The following is a 27,926-nucleotide window of genomic DNA, read 5'->3' as shown; positions in this document are numbered from 1 at the left end:
CCTTTTTCTATTTTTTTCTTTACTTTTTTAAGCATTAGGATTTCATTACTGAATCCCATAAAGAAATGTTCCCTTCAAGGATATGGAGAAGGTAACACTTGCCTCAGTTTCTGCAGTGGTAGCTTTCACCAGGCACTAAAGTTACCCCGACAGCAGGTAGCCATTCAAGTAGCTCACGATTAAAACTGAAGTCAATTCCTTCTTTACAAACCCATGAGCCAAACCAATTTGTCAGCAACTGGTATTGGGCAAAAGTACAGATTTCTATCTGCCCTATTGAATAGCTAATTCAAGTTTGTTTTCTGGAGAAACACTAGCCTTAAAAGCCAAACACTTAAGAACACAGACAGACACTTGGCCAGCATCACACTATGGCTCCCTTCCACACTTCATGAAGCTAATTGGAGTCCCGAGTCTGTTAGTGCTCTGCATGCATAATGGTTTTGTAGGCCATAAACATATGCTTCTTTCACATGTGTAGTCTTTCAGCATCAACGAGGAATGCTGGAGAAAGTGAGAAACATAAGCTTCATACTTACTGTAAGGAACACATTCATATTGGACTTCAAGATATTTGTATGTTCCGGGACATGGATCAGGAAATACATCTGACCCGGTAACTACTATGCACTGTGTTCGATTGTTGCACCTGGAAAACAGAATGAATCAAACTTATGTGGAATACTCTGTATGGTTATTTTTTCCTTGAGAAATATCAATATTTAACTAATTCCTATTTCCTTCAAGCAACTAAAAGCATAAAACAAAAAAAAATAAATAAAACTGTATTAGGTTGCTCTACATTATTAAATAGTTTTAAAAGCTATATTTACTTGTTCTCTATATTACTATATTATACATTTTAATCTAAATTTTTTTTACATAATCAACATTTACTAGGCAGGGGGAGAAGAACTTACCAGGATAATTAATGGCATACTTAAAGATTAAAATAATAATTAAAATAAGCCAAACATGAGAAGGAGGGAGGGGGAGGAAATTGGGTGTGAACTGGGAAAGGGCTAAATGAGTGATGTGGGCATGTATGCCTCCACCATCTTGTACCCCATTAAGATATATGACTGCAATGCACCAATAATTTTTTAAAAAGGTATTATAACCAAACAGAACCATAGAGTCATAAACAGAATAGCTAACAAGGAAGTTCTGATAAGATTATTAAAACAAAGAGAAAAGAGGGATTCTTAACTTTATCTTCTAAATCCAGTTTTGTGTTTTATTTTCTATTCCAGGCATTGTGTACACCCTCGAATAACAAGCTAGCAGATTTCTTGTGCAGGCCTTACTTGGGGTGGCCACACAAATTATATAACCCACTTAAATCACTTAGCACAGTGTCTGTCACGTACTGAATAAGCATCATTGTTACACCTCATAGGTCAATGTTCTCACACTACCAGTAATAGGACTATCCACTCTGGACCATGCACGTGGTTTTTCTAAATCAGTACTCCCTAAAATCTAAAATTAAAAAGAGTACCAGTAACGTGATGAATGAAGTATCTTACATATAATCCCATGAAAGTGTTTTTGTTGTTATATTTGTGGGTGTTTTGGTCACTAAGTTATCAAAATTATTAGTATTAAGTTAGAATTCTAGGCAATATATTTAATACTTAAATTCTATAATTTGGTTCAGATGTTCATTTTATAAGCTTAATAGAGGCAGGAACTATTTCTTTTATAATTGAATTGATTACAACACAATGGAATGGAATGTTCACAGGGGTTTTATTATGTTTTCTGATAGTATACACATTAAAAGAAGGTTAAGCAAGAAGAACAAGAGTATTATTAACAAAATTTATTTAATAAAAAGAATACCAAACAATCTACAGTTCATAAGTAACAGAACTACAAAATAACACTGAGAAGAATTCCGAAAAGAGCAGTTCTGTTTCTAGCACAACCAACCACAGGGCAGTGGACGTAGAATCATGTTAAGGAGGGTAGGTATGTGAAGTCACACTCCTCAGTGCCATCTCAACTCAGAACCAAATTGATTATTTTTGGAAGAGAGGCAAAATGTGAAATCATCTTCAGGATTCAAATAGGCAAAGCATGCAACTTAAAATATATTAGAATGAACTTCAAATTAATCCTAAATTGTAAGTACATTATAATGAATACTGGTTATATAAATAATAAAACAACGATAACTTTTATCATAATTATAACATGGTAAGGTGGTTACTTTTTAAAAAATATATCATATGCTATAATTTTTAAGAACATGGACAATGGGAATGGTATCATGTCATAGTTTTCTGCAACATCATGTTTTTACCCCTTATTCTGCATTTCTATTATTAGTTCACATGTTTAAAGAAATTTGCCTTCAACACTTCTTGCTAATTACACAAGTCACAGAACCTATTTTATATCCTAAAATTTAAAACAGCAGGTGAAGTCAGGTGTGGTGGCGCACGCTTGTAATCCCCACGCTTGGGAGGCGGAGACAGGAGGATCACGCTGGTTCGGAGCCAGCCTCGCTGGCTTAAGAGGCCCTGTTTCCAAATAAAAAAATGTAAAATAGGTCTGGGAGTGTAGCCCGGAGGTAGAAGGGCTTCCAGGAACCCCAGTACCACCAAAATTAAATAAATAAATAAGTAAATAAATAATAAAACAGCAGGTGATTTAGAATTTCTCCTTAGGTCATTATTTAATGTTTTAACTAGTAGAAAAATCTAATGCTGATGTTTTACTTCTCTTCTTTCTTAAATTTTGTAGCAACAAGAGATCTCACTTTTTTAAAGTTGCTTGATCTCCCAGGAATTTTCAATCACTAAACTGATAACCATAAAAAATGAAAGTCCTTTTACTTCTTTTCCTGTTATTTATTCATACTAACAAGAATCTCCACATATCTCACCCTCACATCTCACACATATGAAGATATGTAAACTTCGATGTACTAAATTGTCCTTTCACATACTCCAGCAGTACCAGATGATCATAAAACCAAATTCTGCTCTATTTCTAATGATTTTTTCATACATACTTATTGTAGAAATGCCATAAAATAACAATTTTACATATGAACAAACATTCATATAATGTTTCCCTTCCCTTCTCAGAAAGGCTCCTCTCACATCACCAAAGGAGCAGCTAGAAAACAAGGTCTTGTACTCGTGATCAAAATGGACCAAGAAGATAAAGGAAATCTCCCAAAACATTTGGGAATTTATATAATTTCTGAAAAATAAAGAGTACATCGAGGATTATCCACTTTTCCCTACTAGAAATAATCAGATGAATAATAAGTATTTAATGCAAGATTAGAAATCTTTTTTTTCAGAGGTAGAATGCCCCTGAGTTCAATCCCCATTAGTGGAAAAAAAAAAAAAAGGACCGAAAAACTTTTAAATTGCTATATTTTGAAAATATGAAGAAAGAGAAAGCAATTAGTCACAGAAAGAAAACAAATTTCCACCCAAGGCTTAAAGTTTTCATTCTACAGAAAGTGAGAAGGCATGCCTAATTCAAGAAAAAAAAAAATATGTTCAGCATTTTGTATTCTCAATCTGCAAAAATATACTATGTTCCATAAGAAGATGCCAATAAAAATATCAAAAATATGATTCATTGTAGCCACTGCTAATTTTTTATATTTGAGTGGTGACTTATTTATAAAAATACACTTAAAGAGCGGTTCAAATCTAAGAAGGTAATAAATGTAATTGCTTTTAAAAAGAACTCAGGAGTATAAGCAGGCCTTGAAAATGTCTAATCAATTATGGGGGTATAATTCATGATTTAATACTACCTACAAAGTAAATATAAAAGTACTTAAGTGTTCAGCCCCCAATTCTAAACATTTAGTCATCTTTACTTTCTAGCCGAATTTCAAAAACTTTTTAAATCTGCCGTTTAAAAATGGTCTAATATCACTGGATTTTAAATGCTATAAAAATATAATTTATGTATGATTTCTGTGTACAACTTTAGACTACAAGTTTCTGGCTGGTGTATAAAATTTCTTTACCTCTATTACTCTTCTAAAAAAAATGTACTTACAGCACCACATTCAACCTGAGAATTTAACGTACAGTAAAAAAAAGCCCAATAAGAAATGCTTTGTGACATTATCACATTCAAACACCGGGAAAAAAATATTACTTCTAACATTAATATTCATAAAAGTTAATCTTACTAATAAAATCACTCAAACACAACAGAGAAAATCTTAAATCCTGCTCTACAGGTCCTAAACCGGGACAAAACACTGAATTTTAGACAATATCTTAAAATTTATACTGTTTCTACCCTAAATGGAAGGCAGGAGAGATAAAAGGAATAAAGCCAAATGTTCATCTCCAAAAACTGAAGAAAAAAACAAACAATACTAAAGATGTCACTTAATTCACTTTCTACACACTAGAGAATGCCAATACCTGTCATGGTTGACAACAACTAGAGTAAATGTTTAAGGTTAGTGATATTGCCCAGCCTTGTACACAATATGTAAAAGCAGAAATTTAGAAAAATACTTAAGGAATTTCTAAGGTATCTCTAAGCCATCACAATCAGTATTATGGCAAAATAAACTATCTTCCTTATGTAATTGATGTTCTCAGATCTCAATATTATCTTCTAGAACATTCACCATATTTTTTACAATTGAAATAACTTCTCAATAAAAATATAGTTGAGAAAAGGCATTTTAAAGTATAACCTTAAATACTATAATATATAGAAATTATTTAGAAAATGTTAGGCACAGATTAAGAGCACTATTTTGAAGAAACATCTTTTTATTTTGAGAGAATAAATAGTGCGTCATTACTAATGAAACACTAATGCAAGCAAATTACCACTATATTCCTTTTCCTTAATTTTTAAAAACAAATTAAAGACAGCAGCACAATGCATATATTACTAATTATAATCTGAGGAGCCGGTGTATTTAAAAAACAACAAAGCTTAGTGTTTAAATCTGCTAAGAAGAAAAATCATTTGCTAATTGTGAAGATTGGTGTTTAAAAGCACAGATTTTAAAATAAAGAGTTATGGTTTGAGTTCCAATTTGGCTGCTTGCTTAACTCGGAGTCCATAAGTAACATATTAAACCTTTTACCCTTTTTTAGAAGTTTGTTGTTCAGTTTAAACAGGATAGTGTAAGCAAACCCTGCACAATGACTGAAAAACAAACCTCAACAGGTATGCATTGCCACCACGATGGAAAACATCAATAATGATGTCCCTTATATAAAATGGACATAGATCTGCAGACCCCAGAGAAGCAAAACATCTTTTTTTCTTCCAAGAGCCATTGTACTATTCTTGCTTCCTGTGTACAGCTTTAAAATCAGGCCAAACTATTCATGCAAATTTGTTTCCCTTCCAACTCTAATCTTGAATTGTACAATGCTCAACAAATTGCTTTTACTCTTCTTTTGATTATCTTATGCTCATTATTACTCTTTACCAAGTGCAAAGTATGGAGATGAGATTCCATGTGTAATCTATTGTAAGAGGTGTTTTAATCAATAGTCTTGTTCTGCTGATTAAGCAGGGGCTTCTGTTTTGGCAAGATAACATTAGTTTCTCCAGTCATGCTCCAAAAACCATTGGGAATCTTCAGCAGATCATTAGATATGCTACAATAAAGCTTTGGTGCATTTTCTTTTCTTCCTTAAATTACTTCTTCACTGTCTCATCGTTCCCGTCACCGATGGCACTGCATTATTATTGCAGCTCCCCTGAAACTCGCACTACAGCTATGTCTCCGGGCCATAGGATGCCATTTTCAATTGAGGCTTCTACTTGAAAATATAAATTAAGAAAATTTCATTATCTCCTGCCAGGGGCCATTATTCACCACAGTTCTAGGGAAGATTAAAAATGCAAAATCTACCAACTTGAACAAATACTCTAGCATTCAACAGAAAAGCTCGGTATATCATGACAAAAACTAAATTCGTTCGCTTAATTCTGAAATTATCCTCTAAAAGTAATCCAATTCCTTACTGAGACTGTATGTTCAACAAAGACTGCTGCTTCGACGGTTTCCTTCTCTAATTGGCATATTTTTAAACTTCAATTACAAAATACTAAAAATAAGTGGTCTTTTTTTTTTTTTTGGCCTTTTTCTGAGTTACCTTCAATCTTGTTATAGTGCTCACTTTTTGGAGATGAAACAAATACTCTCAAGGTACCAGGATTTCCTGCAATGATATATCCCTTTTAAAAGGACCAAGTATAAAAAGAAAATTCAGAAGAATATTCTGTCAAAATGTAAAACAACATACACAAGTGAATTCATTTTAAAGAAACAAAACACGTGTAGTAGAATTCTTAATATGAATTCATTCCCGAGCCTCAATTACTAAAGAACAAATAAATTACATCACTCGTTATATTTTATTCTGTTTAATTCACAAAGGAGTGGGAGAGGGGACTAATGAGAAAAGCTGTCAATGTATACATTTTTGTTGGAGGTGATTATATAATAAGAATTCAGTAATAATAATCATAGCACATAAGAATTCAGTTAGTGCTTCTTAGTGAATGAAATGATAAAGTTAACTTGGCCATTTCTGTTCGTAAATAAAACATGGTTAACTGAAAATAAACACCAGACATCCAATTCTGTTTCAATCAGCTGTACCTGATTCTCAGAGAATTCTGTCAATTTGGACATAGTTTGGTATCATGAAAGCCAATAATAAACACTTAAGATATAGATTATCTATTTAAGGGACAGGGGGATGTCCTTTTATTCTCAACCACTCCTCTATGCTTTGACAATTCCGAACGCTCTTGTCCTCTCGTCACTAGAACATTTGTTTCCTTTGGTCCATTTTTATATGCATAGCAGATGACCTTAAAGCAAGAATAGGTAAGCACCAAAGCAAACAGATTTGCTTGGGCAAAGTAATCAAGTGAGCTGAGAAGGGATACAGAGAAGTTATGCTCAACCTGCAAGGTTATAATCATTATCTCAGATGCAACAAGGAAAGTGTTGAATGTTAAATGGTCTTGTTTTTTCTAATAATGAACTGCTCTTTTATCATCTAAAGTTCTGTGGAGCCAAGGAAAGAGGGTCCTGCTTTCTTTCAATATTTATTAATGATGATTTGTGAGCTTAACTAATTGCTAGGTAAACATAACATTAGGAAGCTAAATGGTGTGTAATTAATAAGGGAAAACAGAGGTGTTCTATAGTAATGTTCCCATTTGTCACATAACCATGCTCTCATAATTTATTTAACAATTTGTATAGTCTATAAGATTTCTAAATATCATAGAATTTTTAGGCATGCTAGAATTATATTTTATGTATTATCCAATATTATTTTTGAAATCATTACTGAAATAAAAGTTACTATCATACCAGAATGTTGAGCATAATATGCTTGAATTGATACATGCATGGCTACATATAATTTCTATTCCATTCAATTTCCTATACATTGATGTGTTCAAAAGTTTTAAATATAAGCTGGAGGTGTAGCTTAGGGGTACAGTACTTGTCTAGCATATACGCGACCCAGGATGTATTCCTAGTACCTAAAAAAAATATAATTTTTAAAATATAATCCTGTTATTTTGAGGTTTGCAGCTGTGATGAAATCTTTAAAAATTTATGCGCAAAAAATTATACAAAAATCCAATTTGTTATTTAAATAACAACCATAAAATTACAGAACATATTATGTACTACTAATACAAACATAAATTTATTTGATTGAAAACCAATACTGTATATAAGAAAATTAGAAAGCCCCCAAAATATTAAGTGTCACATAACAAATGGAAAAGTTAACAAATGCCTAAAAATAAAATCCAGTTTGAGTTTATTTCTAAAAAGTCCTAAGTCTATTCTGCAGATGCTGAAAACAGAAATAACATAAAAGCGATACCTTTCATAACCATCTTCACCTGAGTAAAATATTGTTCCAAGAAATAATGACAAAGTATGTAATATTTTAACATTTAAGGTTAATTTGCATGTTAGAAACTCCTAGAATTACCTCAAAATTCCACATTGATTACTAAAATAAGCATTTTGAAATGGTGATACTGTGCTAAAAAAAAAAAAAAAAAAAAAAAAACTTCCTATGTTTTAGAAACCTCTGAAATTCCTTGCAGTTTTTACTGGACCTTGGGGTCAGTTTAATGCAAATTAGGCTTGACTCACTCAGAGCCTTATTAATCCAGTACGGAATCTCTTGTTTGCAGAAATGCACATTCAACATAAAAGTGCTTGCTTTTATTAGCAAAATAAGAAGTATTTATTTACAAAGCATGCCACTGAGACTAAATTTCATTCACAGGGTCATCAGGTCTAACTATTTAATGAAAGGAGTAAGATGATTTAAGTGGAAATATAAAGTATAAATTTTTTAAATATTTTAAAAATATTGTTTCTGTATGAATTTTCAGGACTTTTATTTTTAATAATTCAAAAAATATATATTACAACCTGTATCAATTAAGAGCAATTATTTATAAAATGTTAACCTACTACAGTGTGCACTTGCAGAAACTATCACATTTTTAACAAGGGAAATGGGAAATCGCTATGGGATGCCCTAGTTAGATTAAATTAGCAAGAAACTTGTTACCAGACTATATAAAAGACACAGCGTAATAAGACATGACCTTGCAGAGCTTGGAGCCAATCTGTGATGTTTTTCCTTCCTATAACCCTTGCTAATTATCTGCAAAGTTACAGACCCTTTTGTCGTGGGTTATTTTTCTTCAAATTGTGAGGGGATTTTGGTTTCTAAATATTTAATTAGTTTTGTTATGATATGAGAATTGTTGTACATGCCAAGCATTTCGATTTTCATACTCTATTCCTTCTAATTATCCTCAGATTTAGATTGGTCATCCCAAATCTTTTCTGTTTGTAATTATTTACTTCTTAAAGATCATTCAGTGAAGAAATATTTTCACCCTTATGGCTCTTCTTTTCCACAAATGGCTTTTCTGGTCCGTTAATTACCCGCTCAGAGGATTAGAGTTTGAAATAATGCAAAAGAACCTGCAACTAAAAGGAGTTTTAGAGGGCAAAACTGAGTAAACTAGATTTGTGTTGTTGCTATTTTAAATTTGCATTAAAGCTTACTCCCTTGGTTTGGATAGCATTTTGATAAACAGAAAAATTATACCATAAAGATTTTTTTTTGTCTAACTTTCAAGGTGTTACGGTGTCGTCTGGGCAAATATTATAATAAATATGAGTCAAATTTCTAAACTAATTGATAACTGATGAAAATAATTTCTACTTTTACAGACCTCACTGATTACAGCACGGTAATAAATGTTGACAAACATAAAAAAAATCAAAGTAAAGAAGTAAAATTTAAGACTTGTGGAAGTGTGGCTTTTTAAAAATTTGCTCCTACACAAAACTTCAAAGTATAACTCTGTTAAGGTATTTAACTGAATCAAAAAAAGTTTCCCGAGACCCCTGGAGAAACCGGACCCAGTAAGACGCTGGGTTCTGGGCGGGGGTCGCGGGCTGGGCACGCCAGATGGGGCCCGGGTCGCGGGACTAACTGCGCGTAGCACGCCAGACCCCTGGAGAAACCAGACCCAGTAAGACGCTGGGTTCTGGGCTGGGGTCGCGGGCTGGGCACGCCAGATGGGGCCCGGGTCGCGGGACTCTGGGCCCCAGGCAGAACTGCGAGTAGCACGCCAGATCCCTGGAGAAACCAGGCCCAGTAAGACGCTGGGTTCTGGGCAGGGGTCGCGCGCGGCGCACAAAAGCCGGGGCCTGGGTCGCGGGACCCTGGGCCCCGGGCCGAACTGCGCGTAGCACGCCAGACCCCTGGAGAAACCAGGCCCAGTAAGACGCTGGGTTCTGGGCGGGGGTCGCGGGCTGGGCACGCCAGATGGGGCCCGGGTCGCGGGACTCTGGGCCCCTGCCGAACTGCGCGTAGCACGCCAGACCCCTGGAGAAACCAGACCCAGTAAGACGCTGGGTTCTGGGCGGGGGTCGCGGGCTGGGCACGCCAGATGGGGCCCGGGTCGCGGGACTCTGGGCCCCAGGCAGAACTGCGAGTAGCACGCCAGATCCCTGGAGAAACCAGGCCCAGTAAGACGCTGGGTTCTGGGCAGGGGTCGCGCGCGGCGCACAAAAGCCGGGGCCTGGGTCGCAGGACCCTGGGCCCCAGGCCGAACTACGCGTAGCACGCCAGACCCCTGGAGAAACCAGACCCAGTAAGACGCTGGGTTCTGGGCAGGGGTCGCGGGCTGGGCACGCCAGATGGGGCCCGGGTCGCGGGACTCTGGGCCCCAGGCCGAACTGCAAGTAGCACGCCAGACCCCTGGAGAAACAAGGCCCAGTAAGACGCTGGGTTCTGGGCGGGGGTCGAGTACAGGGCACGCCAGCCGGGGCCTGGATCGCGGGACTCTGGGTCCCAGCCGAACTGCGAGTAGCACGCCAGACCCCTGGAGAAACCGGGCCCAGAACAGAAAAAGATAAAGAAAAATATCGGAGAGGTGGTAAGAAAGCCGTTATGGATGCCAGGACACTGGAGATGCAGACAAAACTTATCTAAATGCACTGGAACTTATGGAAAAATTCGCCGTGAAAGAGGACTGCTATTTCTCTATATTGTTAAGAATCTCAGACATCACATATAAGGAGAGAGTTTAGCGGAGACCAAGGAGAAATGCGGTGTTGAAAGAGTTCTTCGCGATGGTGGTAGAGACTTGTATTCAGGAGAAGCAGAAACCGGATCTTACCAACTTTATTTTTTTGGAGAAATTACACCAAATGTCGAATGCTACCATCACGCATGCTTAGGAACACTGGACAACATTCAGAGTGGAAAAAGAGCCTGGGAAGGATTTGAAACGGTGGAGGCAGTGGCAATGCCAGTGGCCAATATTCGGGGGAGGCAGAGATCTGATACATTACAACTGGAACCTTTGAAATACTAACCACAGAGACAGTGATCGGAACCTGCTGAGGGGTTAGGCGGGCGCCGGGGCCAGTGGCCGACATCGGAGCTTGCTGTGAGGCAGGGCCACTACTGAGGCCTCCGTGGCCGGGATTGGAACCTGCAGAGGGGTTAGACCGATGCTGGGGCCAGCGAGGCCGGCATTGGAGCCTGCCATGATGCAAGGCTTGTGCTAGGGCCTCCGAGGTCGGGTCCGGAACTCGCTAAGGGGTTAGGCCGGTGCTGGGGTCAGCGAGGCCGGCATCGGAGCCTGCCGTGAGGCAAGGCCAGTGTTGGGGCCCCCGAGGATGGGACCGGAGCCTGCTGAGGGGTTAGGCCGGTGCTGGGGCCAGCGAGGCTGGCATCAGAGCCTGCCATGAGGCAAGGCCGGTACTTGGGCCTCCGAGGCCAGGATAAGAGCCTGCCGAGGGGTTAGGCCGGTGCTGGGGCCTCCGAGGCCAGGATAAGAGCCTGCTGAGGGGTTAGGCCGGTGCTGGGGCCAGCGAGGCCGGCATCGGAGCCTGCCTTGAGGCAAGGCCGGTACTGGGGCCTCCGAGGCCAGGACAAGAGCCTGCCGAGGGGTTAGGCCGGTGCTGGGGCCAGCGAGGCCGGCATCGGAGCCTGCCTTGAGGCATGACCAGTGCTGGGGCCTCCGAGGCCGGGATCGGAGCCTGCCGAGGGGTAGGCCGCTGCTGGGGCCAGCGAGGCCGGCATCGGAGCCTGCCTTGAGGCAAGGCCGGTACTGGGGCCTCTGAGGCCAGGATAAGAGCCTGCTGAGGGGTTAGGCCGGTGCTGGGGCCAGCGAGGCCGGCATCGGAGCCTGCCTTGAGGCAAGGCCGGTACTGGGGCCTCGAGGCCAGGATAAGAGCCTGCCGAGGGGTTAGGCCGGTGCTGGGGCCAGCGAGGCCGGCATCGGAGCCTGCCTTGAGGCAAGGCCGGTACTGGGGCCTCGAGGCCAGGATAAGAGCCTGCCGAGGGGTTAGGCCGGTGCTGGGGCCAGCGAGGCCGGCATCGGAGCCTGCCTTGAGGCAAGGCCGGTACTGGGGCCTCGAGGCCAGGATAAGAGCCTGCCGAGGGGTTAGGCCGGTGCTGGGGCCAGCGAGGCCGGCATCGGAGCCTGCCGTGAGGCAAGGCCGGTACTGGGGCCTCCGAGGCCAGGATAAGAGCTTGCCGAGGGGTTAGGCCGGTGCTGGGGCCAGCGAGGCCGGCATCGGAGCCTGCCTTGAGGCATGACCAGTGCTGGGGCCTCCGAGGTCAGGATTGGAGCCTGCTGAGGGGTTAGGCCGGTGCTGGGGCCAGCGAGGCCGGCATCGGAGCCTGCCGTGAGGCAAGGCCGGTACTGGGGCCTCCGAGGCCAGGATAAGAGCCTGCCAAGGGGCTAGGCCGGTGCTGGGGCCAGCGAGGCCGGCATCGGAGCCTGCCTTGAGGCATGACCAGTGCTGGGGCCTCCGAGGCCGGGATCGGAGCCTGCCGAGGGGTTAGGCCGCTGCTGGGGCCAGCGAGGCCGGCATCGGAGCCTGCCGTGAGGCAAGGCCAGTACTGGGGCCTCCGAGGCCAGGACAAGAGCCTGCCGAGGGGTTAGGCCGGTGCTGGGGCCAGCGAGGCCGGCATCGGAGCCTGCCTCGAGGCATGACCAGTGCTGGGGCCTCCGAGGCTGGGATCGGAGCCTGCCGAGGGGTTAGGCCGCTGCTGGGGCCAGCGAGGCCGGCATCGGAGCCTGCCGTGAGACAAGGCTGGTACTGGGGCCTCCGAGGCCAGGATAAGAGCCTTCCGAGGGGTTAGGCCAGTGCTGGGGCCAGTGAGGCTGGCATCGGAGCCTGCCTTGAGGCAAGGCCGGTACTGGGGCCTCTAGGCCAGGATAAGAGCCTGCCGAGGGGTTAGGCCGGTGCTGGGGCCAGTGAGGCCGGCATCGGAGCCTGCCGTGAGGCAAGGCCAGTACTGGGGCCTCCGAGGCCAGGATAAGAGCTTGCCGAGGGGTTAGGCCGGTGCTGGGGCCAGCGAGGCCGGTATCGGAGCCTGCCGTAAGGCAAGGCCAGTACTGGGGCCTCCGAGGCCAGGATAAGAGCCTGCCAAGGGGTTAGGCCGGTGCTGGGGCCAGCGAGGCCGGCATCGGAGCCTGCCTTGAGGCATGACCAGTGCTGGGGCCTCCGAGGCCGGGATCGGAGCCTGCCGAGGGGTTAGGCCGCTGCTGGGGCCAGCGAGGCCGGCATCGGAGCCTGCCGTGAGGCAAGGCCAGTACTGGGGCCTCCGAGGCCAGGACAAGAGCCTGCCGAGGGGTTAGGCCGGTGCTGGGGCCAGCGAGGCCGGCATCGGAGCCTGCCGTGAGGCAAGGCCGGTACTGGGGCCTCCGAGGCCAGGATAAGAGCTTGCCGAGGGGTTAGGCCGGTGCTGGAGCCAACGAGGCCGGCAGCGGAGCCTCCCGTGAGGCATGACCAGTGCTGGGGCCTCCGAGGCCGGGATCGGAGCATGCCGAGGGGTTAGGCCGGTGCTGGGGCCAGCGAGGCCGGCATCGGAGCCTGCCGTGAGGCAAGGCCAGTACTGGGGCCTCCGAGGCCAGGATAAGAGCCTGCCAAGGGGTTAGGCCGGTGCTGGGGCCAGCGAGGCCGGCATCGGAGCCTGCCGTGAGGCAAGGCCGGTACTGGGGCCTCCGAGGCCAGGACAAGAGCCTGCCGAGGGTTTAGGCCGGTGCTGGGGCCAGCGAGGCCGGCATCGGAGCCTGCCTTGAGGCAAGGCCGGTACTGGGGCCTCTGAGGCCGGGATCGGAGCCTGCCGAGGGGTTAGGCCGCTGCTGGGGCCAGTGAGGCCGGCATCGGAGCCTGCCATGAGGCAAGGCCGGTACTGGGGCCTCTGAGGCCAGGATAAGAGCCTGTCAAGGGGTTAGGCCGGTGCTGGGGCCAGTGAGGCCGGCATCGGAGCCTGCCTTGAGGCATTACCAGTGCTGGGGCCTCCGAGACCGGGATTGGAATCCTGCCAAGGGGTTAGACCGGTGCAGGGGCCAATGGTCAGCATCGGAGCCTGGCGTAGGCAAGTTCACTCCTGCGGCCTCCAAGGTCGGGACCAAAGCCAGCTTAGGGGTTTGACCGGTTCAGGGGCCAGCGAGACCAGAACTGGGTCCTCCCATGAGGCAAGGCCGCTGCGTGAGCCAGCGAGGTCTGGATCAGTCCACTGAGTAGCCAGGCCACTACTGGGACCATCAAGAGTGGGATTGGTACTTGCAACGCAGCATGCACAGAGAAATATCGCAGAAAATATAAATCAGACGCTTCTCTTAATCAGCAATAACTAGGAGGAAAAGGGCAACAGGAAGAGGTTGAGCTATAGAAAGGGCCCTATAGTGAAGCAACTAATGTGATCAATCAGAGGGTATGTAATACTGGAGGACGGAGCCTCTTTAAAATGCAGGAGGTACATAAACAAATGTATCAAAGTAAATCACCAAAGAAGTGTGGGATGGAGGGAGGGGGAGGGAATGGGACGGGGGCTGGAGGAGGGCTAATTGGATGATGTGTGCTTGTATATCCTCTCAAGTCTTGTACTCCAATGTGATTGATATATGACTACAATGCACCAATTTAAAAAATAAATTAATTAAAAAAAAAAAAAAAAAAAAAAAAAAAGTTTCCCATTTTTATTAATTGACATTCTGTAGGTCCTCCTTGTTTTTCTTTTAATTATTATTATCAAGAAGAGTACTGCTATTTATTATCCAAACTGAATTCTGAATCTTTTCTAAATATTTTAGTTCTTTATCAAACTCATTTTTCACCTAACTATACTTTTTTCTCATTATTTTTAAAATATTTTTCTCATATGCCTTCTAAGATATTTTGGTAGTAAAATATTTCACACAGTTTATAAACAAATACATTCAGACATCTTGTATAAGGGGTGGAAAAGTGTTAGCAAGCAGTATAATAATAATATGAACTGAGTTCTTATGTTGCAAGGTAAGGGAAATACGTAAAGCTGATGTTTTTTCAGATTAAAAGAAAGAAAACTTTTATTCTCAAAACAGAATATTTATTCTGAAAGACATGAATATTTTCTATTTACCTGATTTTAACTCTGTGCCCTATAAAAATCGTGACTATATCTCATTAGGTTGCTTTTCCAATATAGAAGAATTCATTTTATCGATAATTTCCTTATTGAGATTCTACCCTCATGGTCAAATTATATCCCACTTTTTCAGGATTTTCATAATGATAATTCAATTCTAATAGTGGACACTCCCCCCCCCATGTAAACATTCTATCAGCAAGTATGTGCTAATAACGAGTATGACTATAAATTATACATCATCATTAAATACGATATTATCAAATTGGATCAAATTCTAAAAACAAAACCTCTTTGTCCTGAAAATTTTTACCTAGAAAACAAAACAACAAAAATCCTATGCAAATGCCCTGAAAAAGAAGTGGAGATGGAGTCATGCCGGGGAGTGAGATAGCTGGAATTCTTCTCCTAGCTCATCTGACACTCCCTGAGCTGTCTTCCCCTTCTCACCACTCAACCTTCGGGCTTCTTAAGGAAATTTAATTTAAATATACTGATGTAATATAATCAATCCTTCATGAATACAGATAAATGACTAAGATCGAGAGAATCTGACTAAATTACCAAAACCATACCAGGCAGAAAAGGAACTCTACTGTCTATTCTACATGCACAGCTCAGTACTAATTTCAACAGAAGCCATCACACCAGTGGGCCCTTTTTGTGAAGATATTGAGAATCTTGATACTTATGTTATCTAAGATAGCTAGCTCAGGAGTGAGCTCAGTAAAGCACAATGACTACCTCTATATCCAGTCCTTACAGAACTGCTATGGACACTTCCAGAACTCTTTCTTCCTTCCTAAGATGATTCATCCAAAAGGCCCTAAGTCTTTGTAGTGGAAAAAAGACTAGCATGGCAGATTTCTAGTCTGAAGAACTGCTCTTTTCCAATTCCTAGTGTTGCCTCTGCACAGGCCCGAGAGCAGAGTCTGCTCACTAAGCACTTCAGGGAGATGTCCATGGACACATAAGGTACTGGGCCAGCAGGCACAAAGGTGACCGGTATAGTCCCAACAGCATCTCCCCTGATCACCCAAACAAAAAATAATGGGGTTCGTTCTTCCTCTCCTCTCCTCTCCTCTCCTCTCCTCTCCTCTCCTCTCCTCTCCTCTCCTCTCCCCTCTTCTCGCAGTAGTATATGTCTACATAATAATTAATTTGGCAAATAATTAATTTGTGCCTTCTCTATTCTATTTTTGCATTCTAGCTGTTATTAAAGCAATCATGTATTTCCCATGCCTAGAATTAAATTGTAAATTTTATATGCACTTGTGTATATTATTTCCCAAATATTCCAAACAGTGTTGGACACTTTATTGGATCAGGTTTCAAGCAGTGACCTTTGTTTCCAGGACTTTAGTTTTACCGTCTTGTTAATTATAAGGCTTCTTTTAAATTCATCTGAATGCAAGTTCTACTTTCATCAAGAAGTAGTACTTACATAATAAGTATTTTCTATAGAAGTTTTTATTTTGCCAAACAATTCAAAATGTCTTGTGATACCTAGCTATTGTCATTTTTCTAAAAAAAAAAAAATTTGTATTGATGTTTACCTAATTATTCTGTAAGGCAAAAGATTAAAGAAAAAAAAATCTAAATGCCCAAAGCTCCTGGAATAGTCTGAGCAATAGTTATGGAAGGCCAAAAACAACCTTTAATATCCATAATCTGAATACAAATAATCAAATTCACCAAAGATTTATAAAAAGAAAGATATTTTGTAGCTCTTACACCCTCAAATTTAATGGAGACTCATCTGACTAATAAATATATGTCAAATTTCATTGGCTTGTTTCTGATAAATCAGAACTAATCTTTAATCATGACAAAATATTCATAATCTAATCCTTTTATCAAATTGACTATCACTGCAGGAGTCTCATGTGTTTGCACAATTAAAAACCCCATGTTAGCTTTATATAATAAGGCATTACATTTGATGCAAATCCTTTTCTATTGAAATAAGTGCGGGCTGACAGCAGGAAGTAACTGATAAGAAAGCAACAAGGCCTTGCTGATGGCAATCTTGATAACTAAACACCAACTCATAAGCATTCAGTCTATAGCCTATTACCCACAGAGCTCTTTCTCAAAAAACAGAGATCAAGGGAAGTATCCTTTTGCTGCATCTCAGTCACAGAGGCAAAAAATTATCAGAAGAGGGGGAGACAAGGAAGAAGAGAAGGAGAAATATAAAGAGAGAAAAACACAATTTTATATTCACTTATATCCTAGGTATAGAAATTGTAGAAATATCTACAATTGTGTAAACAGTAATACCCTAAATATATCACATTTAAATAATATCTCTGCAGACAAAAACTAACAAAATGAATATAATATTGAGTGCTACTGTTCTCTGCTATTTAAAGAACAAAATCCATATTGCTTCAGAGCAATGGTCCTGGTGCCGTTTTATGTTAAGAAAAACTTTTAAAATATGTTATTTTGCAGAACTATTCCATTCTATTGCAAAATATAAAGAACATAATCTACAGGGCCGGGCACTGTGGCACATGTTTGTAATTTCAGTGCTTGGGGGGCTGAGACAGGAGGATGGCACAGGTTCAAAGCCAGCCTCAGCTACTTAGTGAGGCTCTCAGCAACTTAGTGAGACCCTGTTTCCAAATAAAGTATAAAATAGTTCTGGGAGTATAGCCCGGAGGTAGAAAAGTCCTCTGGGTTCCACGCCCAGTACCCCCCCACACACACACACACACAATCTGTGGAAGATCCTTTTTTCCTTAGCTTAAATACAAAAAGAGAATTCACAATACACAAAATGAAGAAGCTGGCTGAAGAAGATGCTACATGGCCCAGAAAGTACAAGAGTAAGGGCAGATTAACTGCTTTGACAGACCTCAGTATTCCCTCAACGGAGAGTACACCTTCCCATCTCAGGGCACTGTTCCTCACTTTCTTTCTATTTACCTTTCTGGAAGTTTGTTTTATTGTAAGGGAGATTTGGTATGATAGTTATTTCTGTATGTATCTCCTCTTCTCCACAATATGAGAGGTTAGTCACTGTTTTAAGAATCTCCAAAGCCATACTGCAAATGATTAACTCCATAAACATTAGTCTGTATTCTTGCAAATATATGTTCTCACCAATTGTTCATAAATACCTTGAAAGTGTTGGGCACATTAGCTTTGTACATCATAAAACTCAGTAATCTTTTAGTAACATAAATCAATAAATAAGAGACAAAGGTATAATTTTCAAAGGTCAAGCATGGTTCCACTGACCATATAATATAAACCAAATTAAAATTTCCCTGATTTACGCCGGGCGTGATGGTGGCGCACGCGTGTAATCCCAGCATTTGGGAGGCTGAGACCAGAGGATCGCGGTTCACAGACAGTCTCAGCTACTTAGTGAGGCCCTTTGCAACTCAGTGAGACCCGGTTTCAAAATAAAGAATAAAAAATAGAGCAGGAGGTGTAGCTCGGAGGTCAAATGCCCCTGGCTTCCATTCCCAGACCCGCGAAAGAAAGAAAAAGAAAGAAAGAAAGAAAGAAAGAAAGAAAGAAAGAAAGAAAGAAAGAAAGAAAGAAAGAAAGAAAGAAGGAAAGAAAGAAAGAAATTATTAATTAATTAAATTTCCCTGATTGAGAGTTTACATAAATGATTTACATGGGTTTTATAAAATTACAATGAAGGCAGAAGCTTCCATTCAGCCTTCTACTCCTGGCCTGAATTAACTTCCTATCAGTAACTTATCTGAAAGGCTCTGTTCATCAGAGTCCATAACTGTTAGACTCAGTGCTTTAAATATCACTTGCACTGTGTGTAGGACTGGGAGGATGGCTGTGTGCTGTGAAGCAGCAAACTGAGCTCTTCTGAAAGCCAATATTTTACTCTTATGCCACAGATCTAAACAGGGTAAGCATATTAAATAATGTATGACTAGAAAGACATCTTTATCACTGTAGATTAAAGACGCATTATATGCATTAGCATATTGTCCACATTCAACTCTGTTAAGCAATTTTAAAATTTCCACATCTTAACAAAGGTTGCAACTAAATGGTGTTATGTTCATTTAACAAATTGTTATTTGAAGTGACATATTTTATAGCTACAGAAGAGTTTTAAAATTATCTTTATTTACAAAATATAACAAAGTAGAATACTCAAGTGTATACTACATATTAATTATTTGGAATCATGGTCAATTTATTAGGCATATTTAATATGCCATTATTAAGAAAAAACACTATAAGATTTTGCTACTGCTCCTATCTTTGACCCTGAAACTTTTCCATTTCAGCAACCTCATTAATGTCAAAATGCCATTAGAATGCCTGCCTACTTTTAAATCTCTACAGCGGAGGCAAGGCAAAATCTTTTGGGTTCAGTCAGGAGGACATTCTTTTTGTATTTAGCCAAAAGGTATGATACAGCCACGTGGTCAGAATATTACAGTCACTAAAGAAGGACTGACACATTTTTGGAAGGTAAAAAGTCACATTTAGACCAAATTGGACAAATTTGGTTTTGTTTTTGCTCTAGAATAGTTGCCAGATTCCTAAAAACGTGTAAAATGAACTCCACTTTGCTTTTGTGTTTACCTTGAGTGCCTTTCTTTGGTTGGGTAACATAGAGTGGGATCAGAGGTAAAGATTTACCTCCAAAACACTTCTGTGAATGCTCGGGAATGGCCAGGGAAGCTGGGCCAGGTGTAGGTTTGGGTAGAGTGAGAGGTTGAACTTGTGGCAATAAGGGCTCTGAAGAGGGTGCTCTGGAGGTGGGAAGACCCTCAGAGTAGTCCTAAAATGAAGCAAAAGGATGAGGAGGCCCAGCCTTTTCACAGGGACATTCAATGAGGGCTGCCACTGAGGAGCCGGGTCAAGATCCCTCCTGCCCGGGCAGTTTCTGTAGAGAGACTCAGCCATGAGTGCCCCAGAGAGCAACTCCCCGGGCAGCTGGGGTGCAGGGGTGTGGTCCACAACATCCACCACATCATTGCCTTGGTACAGAGTTCTGGGAACTTTTTGCAAAGGCAATTCTTTTAACACAGCATCTCATTTTTATGATTTTTATTCTATGCTATCTTCTTGTACACACGAACATGTCAATCCTGTTTACTAAGCGATATTCAATGGGTTTCCTATAGAGCAATGAACCTTAACAGGCAGCTTTTAATTGGCCCACATAGGAAACCACATTACTATTAATTCCACAGCTACAGCATAAAATAAAACCATTGCTTCTCAAACTCTAGAGCAATTAGACCTCTCGGCTATTTGGCTAACTCTGCTTCATGATACCCAATGCAGTTAATTATATTTTTTGATGTTAATAGTCTCTGTCAGTCTCAAGCATAACTTCTCTTTGATGAATATTTAAATTGTATTTGAATAAAATAATCTTGGTTACATTTTACATTCAGTAATCATCACGGCTTAATAAAGGTCTTCTCATCAAGGGTTCAAATAGATAGCAATGTACATATATAAATGTCCTGAATCAACTAATCAGATGTCTGTTATGGCCATCATAACATACCTGTTTATATGCAACTTTAAGACATATAGTTCCATTCACATGACAAGCTATAATCAAATTTCAAAAGTTATTTATAAACATTCTTTTAAATTATAGATAAGAGAATATCATAAATTAATGATGAGAACATCTTAGAAGTAGATCATAATGCAATTTAATGTGTGGAACAAAATCATCAAATAACAAAATGTCCTGGAAAGGTGAGCATGCATCCTCTCATCTCCTCTTGCTATTTTGCACTAGCAAATTCCAAGTGTGGTAAAAGAGAAAGAAAAATATAAAACTTTAACTTACTGAAAGTTTTTATTATAGGTCTTTATTGATAAAGATAAGTGACTTAAATAAGTTTTCTCTGCAGAAAGGCTATAAATGATGGGTGCTAGGTAGTGACCACTCTAAGGATGGGAAGCAGGAAAGAGAGAGGGAGAACGGAAGAGTAAAGCCTATTAGTAGAATTTCTTTAATATTTGTCTATTCCTCATTTAGTTTAAAACTAGTTTAGTTTAATGTAAAGTATAGCAGGAAAGTTTTTAATCAAACACTTATTTAATATAAACTATGAAAATGGGTTATTCTGTCTCAAAATTTTTGTTCAATGGATAAATGTTTGCTATTTTATAAAATTCATCCCTCTTAATAAACTGAATTGTTAAATTATTTAAATCTTTCAGTCACTCTTCTCCCAAATCCTAAATCTTTGAAATACAAAGATATCAAAAGGATATAATGAAAGGTCCTGAAAGTTGCATACCAACTTATGAATGTCCAATAGACACTATTCCAATTTCTCAAAACCATCACCTTATAAATTAAAATTATGTGTGAATTCAAATGTTTTAAAGTTCAAAACTTGTCAAAATTAGGAGTCCTTTATGTTGGAAACAAAATTTAAAAATTATAAGAAAATCAGGCACCAAAGTAAATATTTAATTCTGAGGTTAAAAAAATTACAACAGATAGCTGGGAGTGGTGGCTCATGCTTGTAATTCCCCCCCCCCCCCGCGCCGCTTGGGAGGTGGAGACAGGAGGATCGCGCAGGTTTGAAGCTAGCCGTGCTGGCTTAGAAGACCCTGTTTCCAAATAAAAATATAAAAAATAGGTGTCTGGGAGTGTATCCCTGAGGTAAAAGCGTTTCCAGGAACCCTAGTACCACCAAAAAAAAAAAAAAAAAAAAAAATTACAACAAATAAAAATAGCCATCACCTGCAATAACCAACAAAACCTAGAAAACTAAAATAAGATTGCCTTTCTAATATTTTAATTTTTAGCTATTTATAATTGTCTCTTTGTTTATCAACTTCATACTGTTGCTTTTAATAATGTTGCCTTTTCTCTCTGGGATAGCTGTTGATATTTGATTTTTATTACCGATATCTGATATACAGAAAACTTGTACCTATACTGCCACGTGTGCTATGTTTGTGGTAATGTTTGAACCTGTGCCATATGAACACTGGTCTTCTTATAAATTATATTTTATTTCATAAAGAGGAGAAAAGCATGGTACATTTATTATTTTAGGTATTACACCTGACATGTGCTCTAGGTAACTGATGTATTCCACCATCGATAGTGTTCTCCTATCTATGAGGACAGACTAATCCCTTAATATCTCAATACACTTAATGACTGAGAGAATCTTTCACAGACTAGCTCATATACTAAAAACATTCTTTCTCTCCCACTTCCCACCTACCTCGGTGCCATAGGACACATTTAAATTACAATATGACATCTAACTTTACACTTTTATTTTGCAATCAGTAAGAAGTATAGAGTTAAAAGAATTATTTCCACAGGCCATTTCCAAGCAATAACTAAACTGTACGCATGTGTCTACAAACCACATAAAAATACCCAACTACACTCAGATGGAATTTATCACAAACGGAACTTCCCCTTAACAGGATCCCAAAACGCTCCTGGCTACTCTTTAGCCACCATAAATGAGGGGAAGTATAACACAGAAGTCAGGAAATGAAATCAGAACCTTAAAAGACTGTGTTTAAACACTGTACTTCTCTGTGAACACATCCCAATTCCTCCTAAGGGGCATGTGCCAGTTAACAGTTCTGAGGCTTAATATTCACCAGCTTCCTGGAGTTATCATGGCTCCACCTTAGAGACAGAATCGTGTTTAAAAAAAAAAAATACAGATCAGTATACTAACAATGACAGAACTGTAGAAGACCACTGGTGTAATCTCAAGCCAACACATATAAGGCAACTTTCATTGTAGACATTCTCCCTAAGTCCACAGGTACTGTGTTTGGATGAATCTTAAAACCATGTGTTTCCTGATAGTGTTTGACACATGAATAGTGGAAAAATTTCAACATGTATTAGTTACACAATACCCTTTACTAATTTATATGAAATAAATGTTGAAAGGCTACATTCAAACCTATACTTTTTTGTAAACAGTTTTCCTAGAAACATCTGAGAGAGATATTATTAGCTCTTTTAAAATAGTTGTGGAATAACATACAGCACTAAAATAAATAAATTAATTAATAGTCAGGCTGAGACAGAGGAATTGTGGGTTCACAGCCAGCCTCAGCTACTTCGTGAGGTCCTCTGCAACTTAGTGAGATCCTGTTTTAAAAAAAAAAAAAAAGTTCTTTTCCATTCTTCACTTAATAAAATTACTCAATAATGTATTATCATGAATGACATTAAGTCAGTACTGCTATCCTTTTCCTAAACTGCTAGTAAGAACACAGAATAAAGATTTGAGGCCAACCAATAACTAAGGATCATTTCTACCAAAAAAATAGGTTTTTTTATACCTAGAAATCCAAATAAATGTACAAAAATGATTAGAATAATACATCTTCAATTTTACCAAGTTATGTTTTATTACTATTCATTAAATAGTAAAAATGTACTAAATAGTAAACAGCATATGTCAGATAGTAGGATTATTCCAAGCATCAATATACGCATGTATTATTTTCCTGATAATAAAAATAAAATTTTTATATTGCATACTAAAAAATCTAAATCATTATATGAAGCCCAATTCAAAATTTCTTAATGTTTCTTTTTTATTTTTAATTTTCAATAGGGAGGCTTGAACCCAGGGCCTTGCACACTGCTAGTCAATCATTCTTCCATTGAGCTACAACTTCTAGCCATATTTTTAATCAAACTGGTGGAAAATATCTTTTATATTTCATTTCAGTAGCATTGGTCTATAAGGGTTGGTGGGGGAGTCAAATTCCAAGCAAAATTAGAAACTGTGCTCCTCCCCTCCCCTCCCCTCCCCTCCCCTCCCTTCCTTTCCTCCTTCCTTCCTTCCTTCCTTCCTTCCTTCCTTCCTTCCTTCCTTCTTTCTTTCCTTCTTTCCTCTTTTTTTGTCTTTTGCAGGGGAGGGATACTAGAGATTGAACCCAGGGGCATTCTACCTCTCAGCTACAACCCCAGCCCTATTTTATTTTTATTTTTAAAAAGTGGCTCACTAAGTTACTACGCACTGGCTTCAAACCTGTAATCCTCCTCTTATAACCTCCCAAAGACTGGGATGATAAATATGTGCCATGTGCCTGGCTATGACTGTGCCTTGATTTGAAACTCTGAAATGAGTCTCATGACTATTCTCTACAACTATGGTTAAACATCTATTCTTATCTCTTCAAAGTATAACAATCTAAAAATGATAGTTGCGAGCCATATTTTTCTATTATTAGTATGACATCGGAAGGCAGCTAACATCCTAAAAATAAATCACATTTAAGTACAAAATGAAGTACTCAAATGGGTATTTGAAAATATTCTTCTGTAAGCAGATCCTGCATGCTTTCAGTAAGATAAATCCATATTATTAAGATGCCATCAGAAACCTAATTACCCACAATAATTTTCTTTAGATAATAAATATTTAAATTTTGAACATTTGATTGTTTGACATTTTAGGGATATAAATTAGAAAAACACAGTTCCTGTGTCCTAACTTGTTTAAACTTCCTTATACTTTTAAAAAGAATCCAATATTTTTGATAGCAGGGAATGTTTTGGGTAACTAAAAAACTATAAGATACCTAACAATATATGTATTATAAAAGCACCAATATCATCCCATTCATAACATTTACCTTTTATATGAGGAAGCTGGAATAAATAATTACCAAGGCTATGAAAAGCACAATATAAATTGTTATGATTACTCTGAAATTTATAGGTCAAATGAATGAATTTTTCACTTTTATTGACTTAGATCCTAGTTCTTCAGTTCTCCACTTTTATTTCAAACAATATGGCAAATTAACAACTGAAGCAAAATCAACCTGACATAAAATAACACTTTGCTTTTAAAAACGAACTTCCAGCTGGGATATGGTGGTGCACACTTGTAATCCCAGTACTTGGGAGGATGAGGCAGGAGGATTGTCGGTTGGCAACCAGCCTCAACAACTTAATTAGGGCGTTTCAAAATGAAAGAATAAAATTGGGTTGTGGGTGTAGCTCAGAGGTAGAATGCCTCTGGGTTCCATCCCCAGTACCACAAAGAGAAAAAAGAGGTGGGGGAGACAGAAAACTACCCCTTAGCTCTGTCCAACCTGTACCTGTCCAAATATAAAAGAAAACTCTAAAATTTTAAGGTAACATTCAGTACCTCAAATTTTATGAGTTTCATGCAATAATGTTTAGTTTATACTAAAAACTAGTAATGTAGCATCGTGTTGCCTTTCTCAGTCAATGGACATAATATAAAAAGTAAAACCCCACATCTTATTAGAAAGTACCAACGAAAACAAGCAATTCAGGTTTCATTCTCTAGTAAGAGAATTCTTTACTAATTTTCCCTTAAAAATGAGAAACAGATGATCCTGTAGTACAGAGTCTTCAATGTGACACTATTTCTTTTTCCTTCGCTTGGTAAGTAGGGGTCATAAGGAGTATTTCGATTATTTGTTTTCGAAGCCATTTTATAAAGTATTAGTCTTTCTTGCACATTAAATGTGAATGTTTAATATGGTTCATGTTTTTTTACTGCCAACAATCTTCTCTTCCTATAATGAGTGCTTTGGTATAAATGCTCATCAGTAAGTGACATGCGAAGTATGTGTCCAATTAGATATAACAATTTGAGCCTTAATGGTTATTTATTACTGTCTTAAGGTTCACGAATCTATACTAGGAACCTCTCAAATCCTTGGCCAAAGATATGTGGTTGTAATTGCAGTTAGCTGCCTTGAAACAACTCAGCCAGGAGTGAAAGAATTAGTGGAAATCCATCAAGTAACAGAAAATAACCTAAGTATATTGCAAAGAGATGATGTGTTTGGAGCATCTGAGTAATTTATTTTTCCCCATATGTATTTCTTCCTAATGGATAAGTGGTTGATAAACCTGACACCACAGATAGATAAAAGCACTTGGGATAAATAACATAAGGGTTAGAATGTAGTTTCTCAGAAGTAGCAGGCCTAGATCCTAAGGGAATGAGTAAGTGAACTGAATAAATATGCAAAGCCAAGAGAATACCCCTGACTAGTATGCACTTATAATAATGCAAGTATAAAATATACCAACTCCTCAAATAATAGGATACATCAACTTCTATGAAAAGGCACATATAAGGCTGCTTATTCCTCTGGAAAAAAAATGCCAATAATGAGAGAGATCTGACGATCTTAGAAGCTAAAGTGTAAATTTTACTGTTACTTGTAAAAAAGAGATCAGGAAATATGTATTAATTAAATAAAAAAAATTGTATAGCACTGACTTGGACACAAAGCTTCTTGATGAAGATTGAATGATCAATATAAAAGCTGAGTGGCTTCTATGTCAAGGAGAGTACATACAAACTGAAATCTATAATCATGAAGTCGGCCAGAGAACACTGGCAGAACTGTGAGTGCATTTTAATAGATTTTCCTGATTAAATTCTGAGCAGCTTTGATATTCACCACTTTTTAAAGTTTTTTTTTTTGTGTATGTGTGTGTGTGTGTATTCAAGTGTCTTCATTATTTACATCATTTTTACACAATTAAGATCTTTTTTTTTTTTGTACAAGGGATAGAACTCATGGGCACTCTACCTCTGAGCTAAGCCCCCAGCCCTATTTCTTATTCTTTATTTTGAATCAAGGTCTCACTAAGTTGCACAGGGCTTCGATAAGCAGCTGAGGCTGGCCATGAACCTGAGATCCTCCTATCTCAGCCTCCCAAGTACTGGGATTACAAGTGTGTATCACCACACCTGGCTTCAATTAGGATCTATTAATATTTGAAAGTAAATACTGAAGAAACACACCTGAAATGTAGTGCTCTTTATGAATAAATTCTCATAAAAATTTACTAAGATATTCCTAATTCAAGGTATAGGCAATTTGAGAATTCAGTCCCTATAGCAAATAATTCAATCTTGTTAAAATGTTCACAATGTATAAAAAGGGATATCATATTGCACTCCTTCCCTGTTTTAAAAGTAAATGAGGAGCAAGGCATGGTACCATACACCATAAATCCCAGTACTTAGGAGGCTGAGGCAGGAGGATTGCAGGTTTGAGGTAAGCCTCAGCAAGTTAGTGAGGCCCTCCACAACTTACTGAGACCCTGTTTCAAAATTAAAAAAAAAGAAAATGGGGCTGGAAGTATAATCCAGAGGTAGAATGCCTCTGGGTTCAATCCCTAGTACCACAAAGGGGTGGGGGTGGGGGAGGGTTAATAGAAATGGTGACAGTTGATTCCCTAAGTAAGATGAAAGGTAGTTGAGTATGATAAACCCAACATTCATCTAATGCTCTAACAATCTGGTACTCAATAGCTTTTAAAATAGAAGCCATGGTCTATCACCCTCACTCCCACCTCCACCCCCATCCTAGGTCTCAAGTTATATGCTTTAGCTGGTAGCAAAAACAGATGCCAGTGCCAAACAGTAACTTAATAATGGGGCTTGACCCATTCATTTTGGAATTAAATTCTTATTGGGACCAATGCACCATATTATATTTGGACATTTTGATCCTAAGAGTAAAAAGAACAACCATATGGTTTATAAAACATTAATTTATTCGCTATTTGGTTCAATGTGAGCAGGTTACTACCTAATTTTTACTGGGTATACAAGGCTATCTATCCCCAATTTCTATCCTAAAACACTTCAATCTTGAAATATACGTGTGTGTGTGTGTGTGTGTGTGTGTGTGTGTGTGTGTGTGTTTAATTTGAGATTTGAACAGTCAAAATAGGAAAAGAAGAAATCTTCAGGACCATCAAGAAAAATAATATATCTCTTTTATACGTCATTGCTGGCTCCTATGTTTGACGGTAACTTTATCTCTGCCCCTTAAATGCAGGTGTTCTCTAGGACTTCTGCATCACAAACTACAGAATATCATCAGGTGATAACACCTATTCACCTGCAGCTATGAACTTTATGTTAATGGCTGCTTCATCTATATGTTCTTCATTGGCCATACATGTGAATG

The 27,926-nt window shown here is 39.5% G+C and overlaps 1 protein-coding gene across 23 annotated transcripts in view; it reads right to left on the bottom strand.

Annotated features, from left to right (window-relative positions):
* ADGRL2 (adhesion G protein-coupled receptor L2) overlaps positions 1-27,926 on the bottom strand; it is a gene marked incomplete at both ends in the record, with an annotated part of 154,781 nt that overhangs the window by 52,372 nt on the left and 74,483 nt on the right. For all 23 annotated transcript variants that reach the window (XM_080690905.1, XM_080690921.1, XM_080690922.1 and 20 more), the window contains one exon: positions 540-649. In XM_080690905.1, coding sequence (XP_080547031.1) covers positions 540-649 — 110 coding nt within the window. The remainder of the gene's footprint in view (positions 1-539; positions 650-27,926) is intronic.

This window comes from Muscardinus avellanarius (assembly GCF_963383645.1).
Source record: "Muscardinus avellanarius genome assembly, chromosome: 3".
Lineage (NCBI taxonomy): Eukaryota > Metazoa > Chordata > Mammalia > Rodentia > Gliridae > Muscardinus > Muscardinus avellanarius.
The sequence above is the reverse complement of the archived record's forward strand: the minus strand, read 5'-3'. Positions and strand labels throughout refer to the sequence as shown.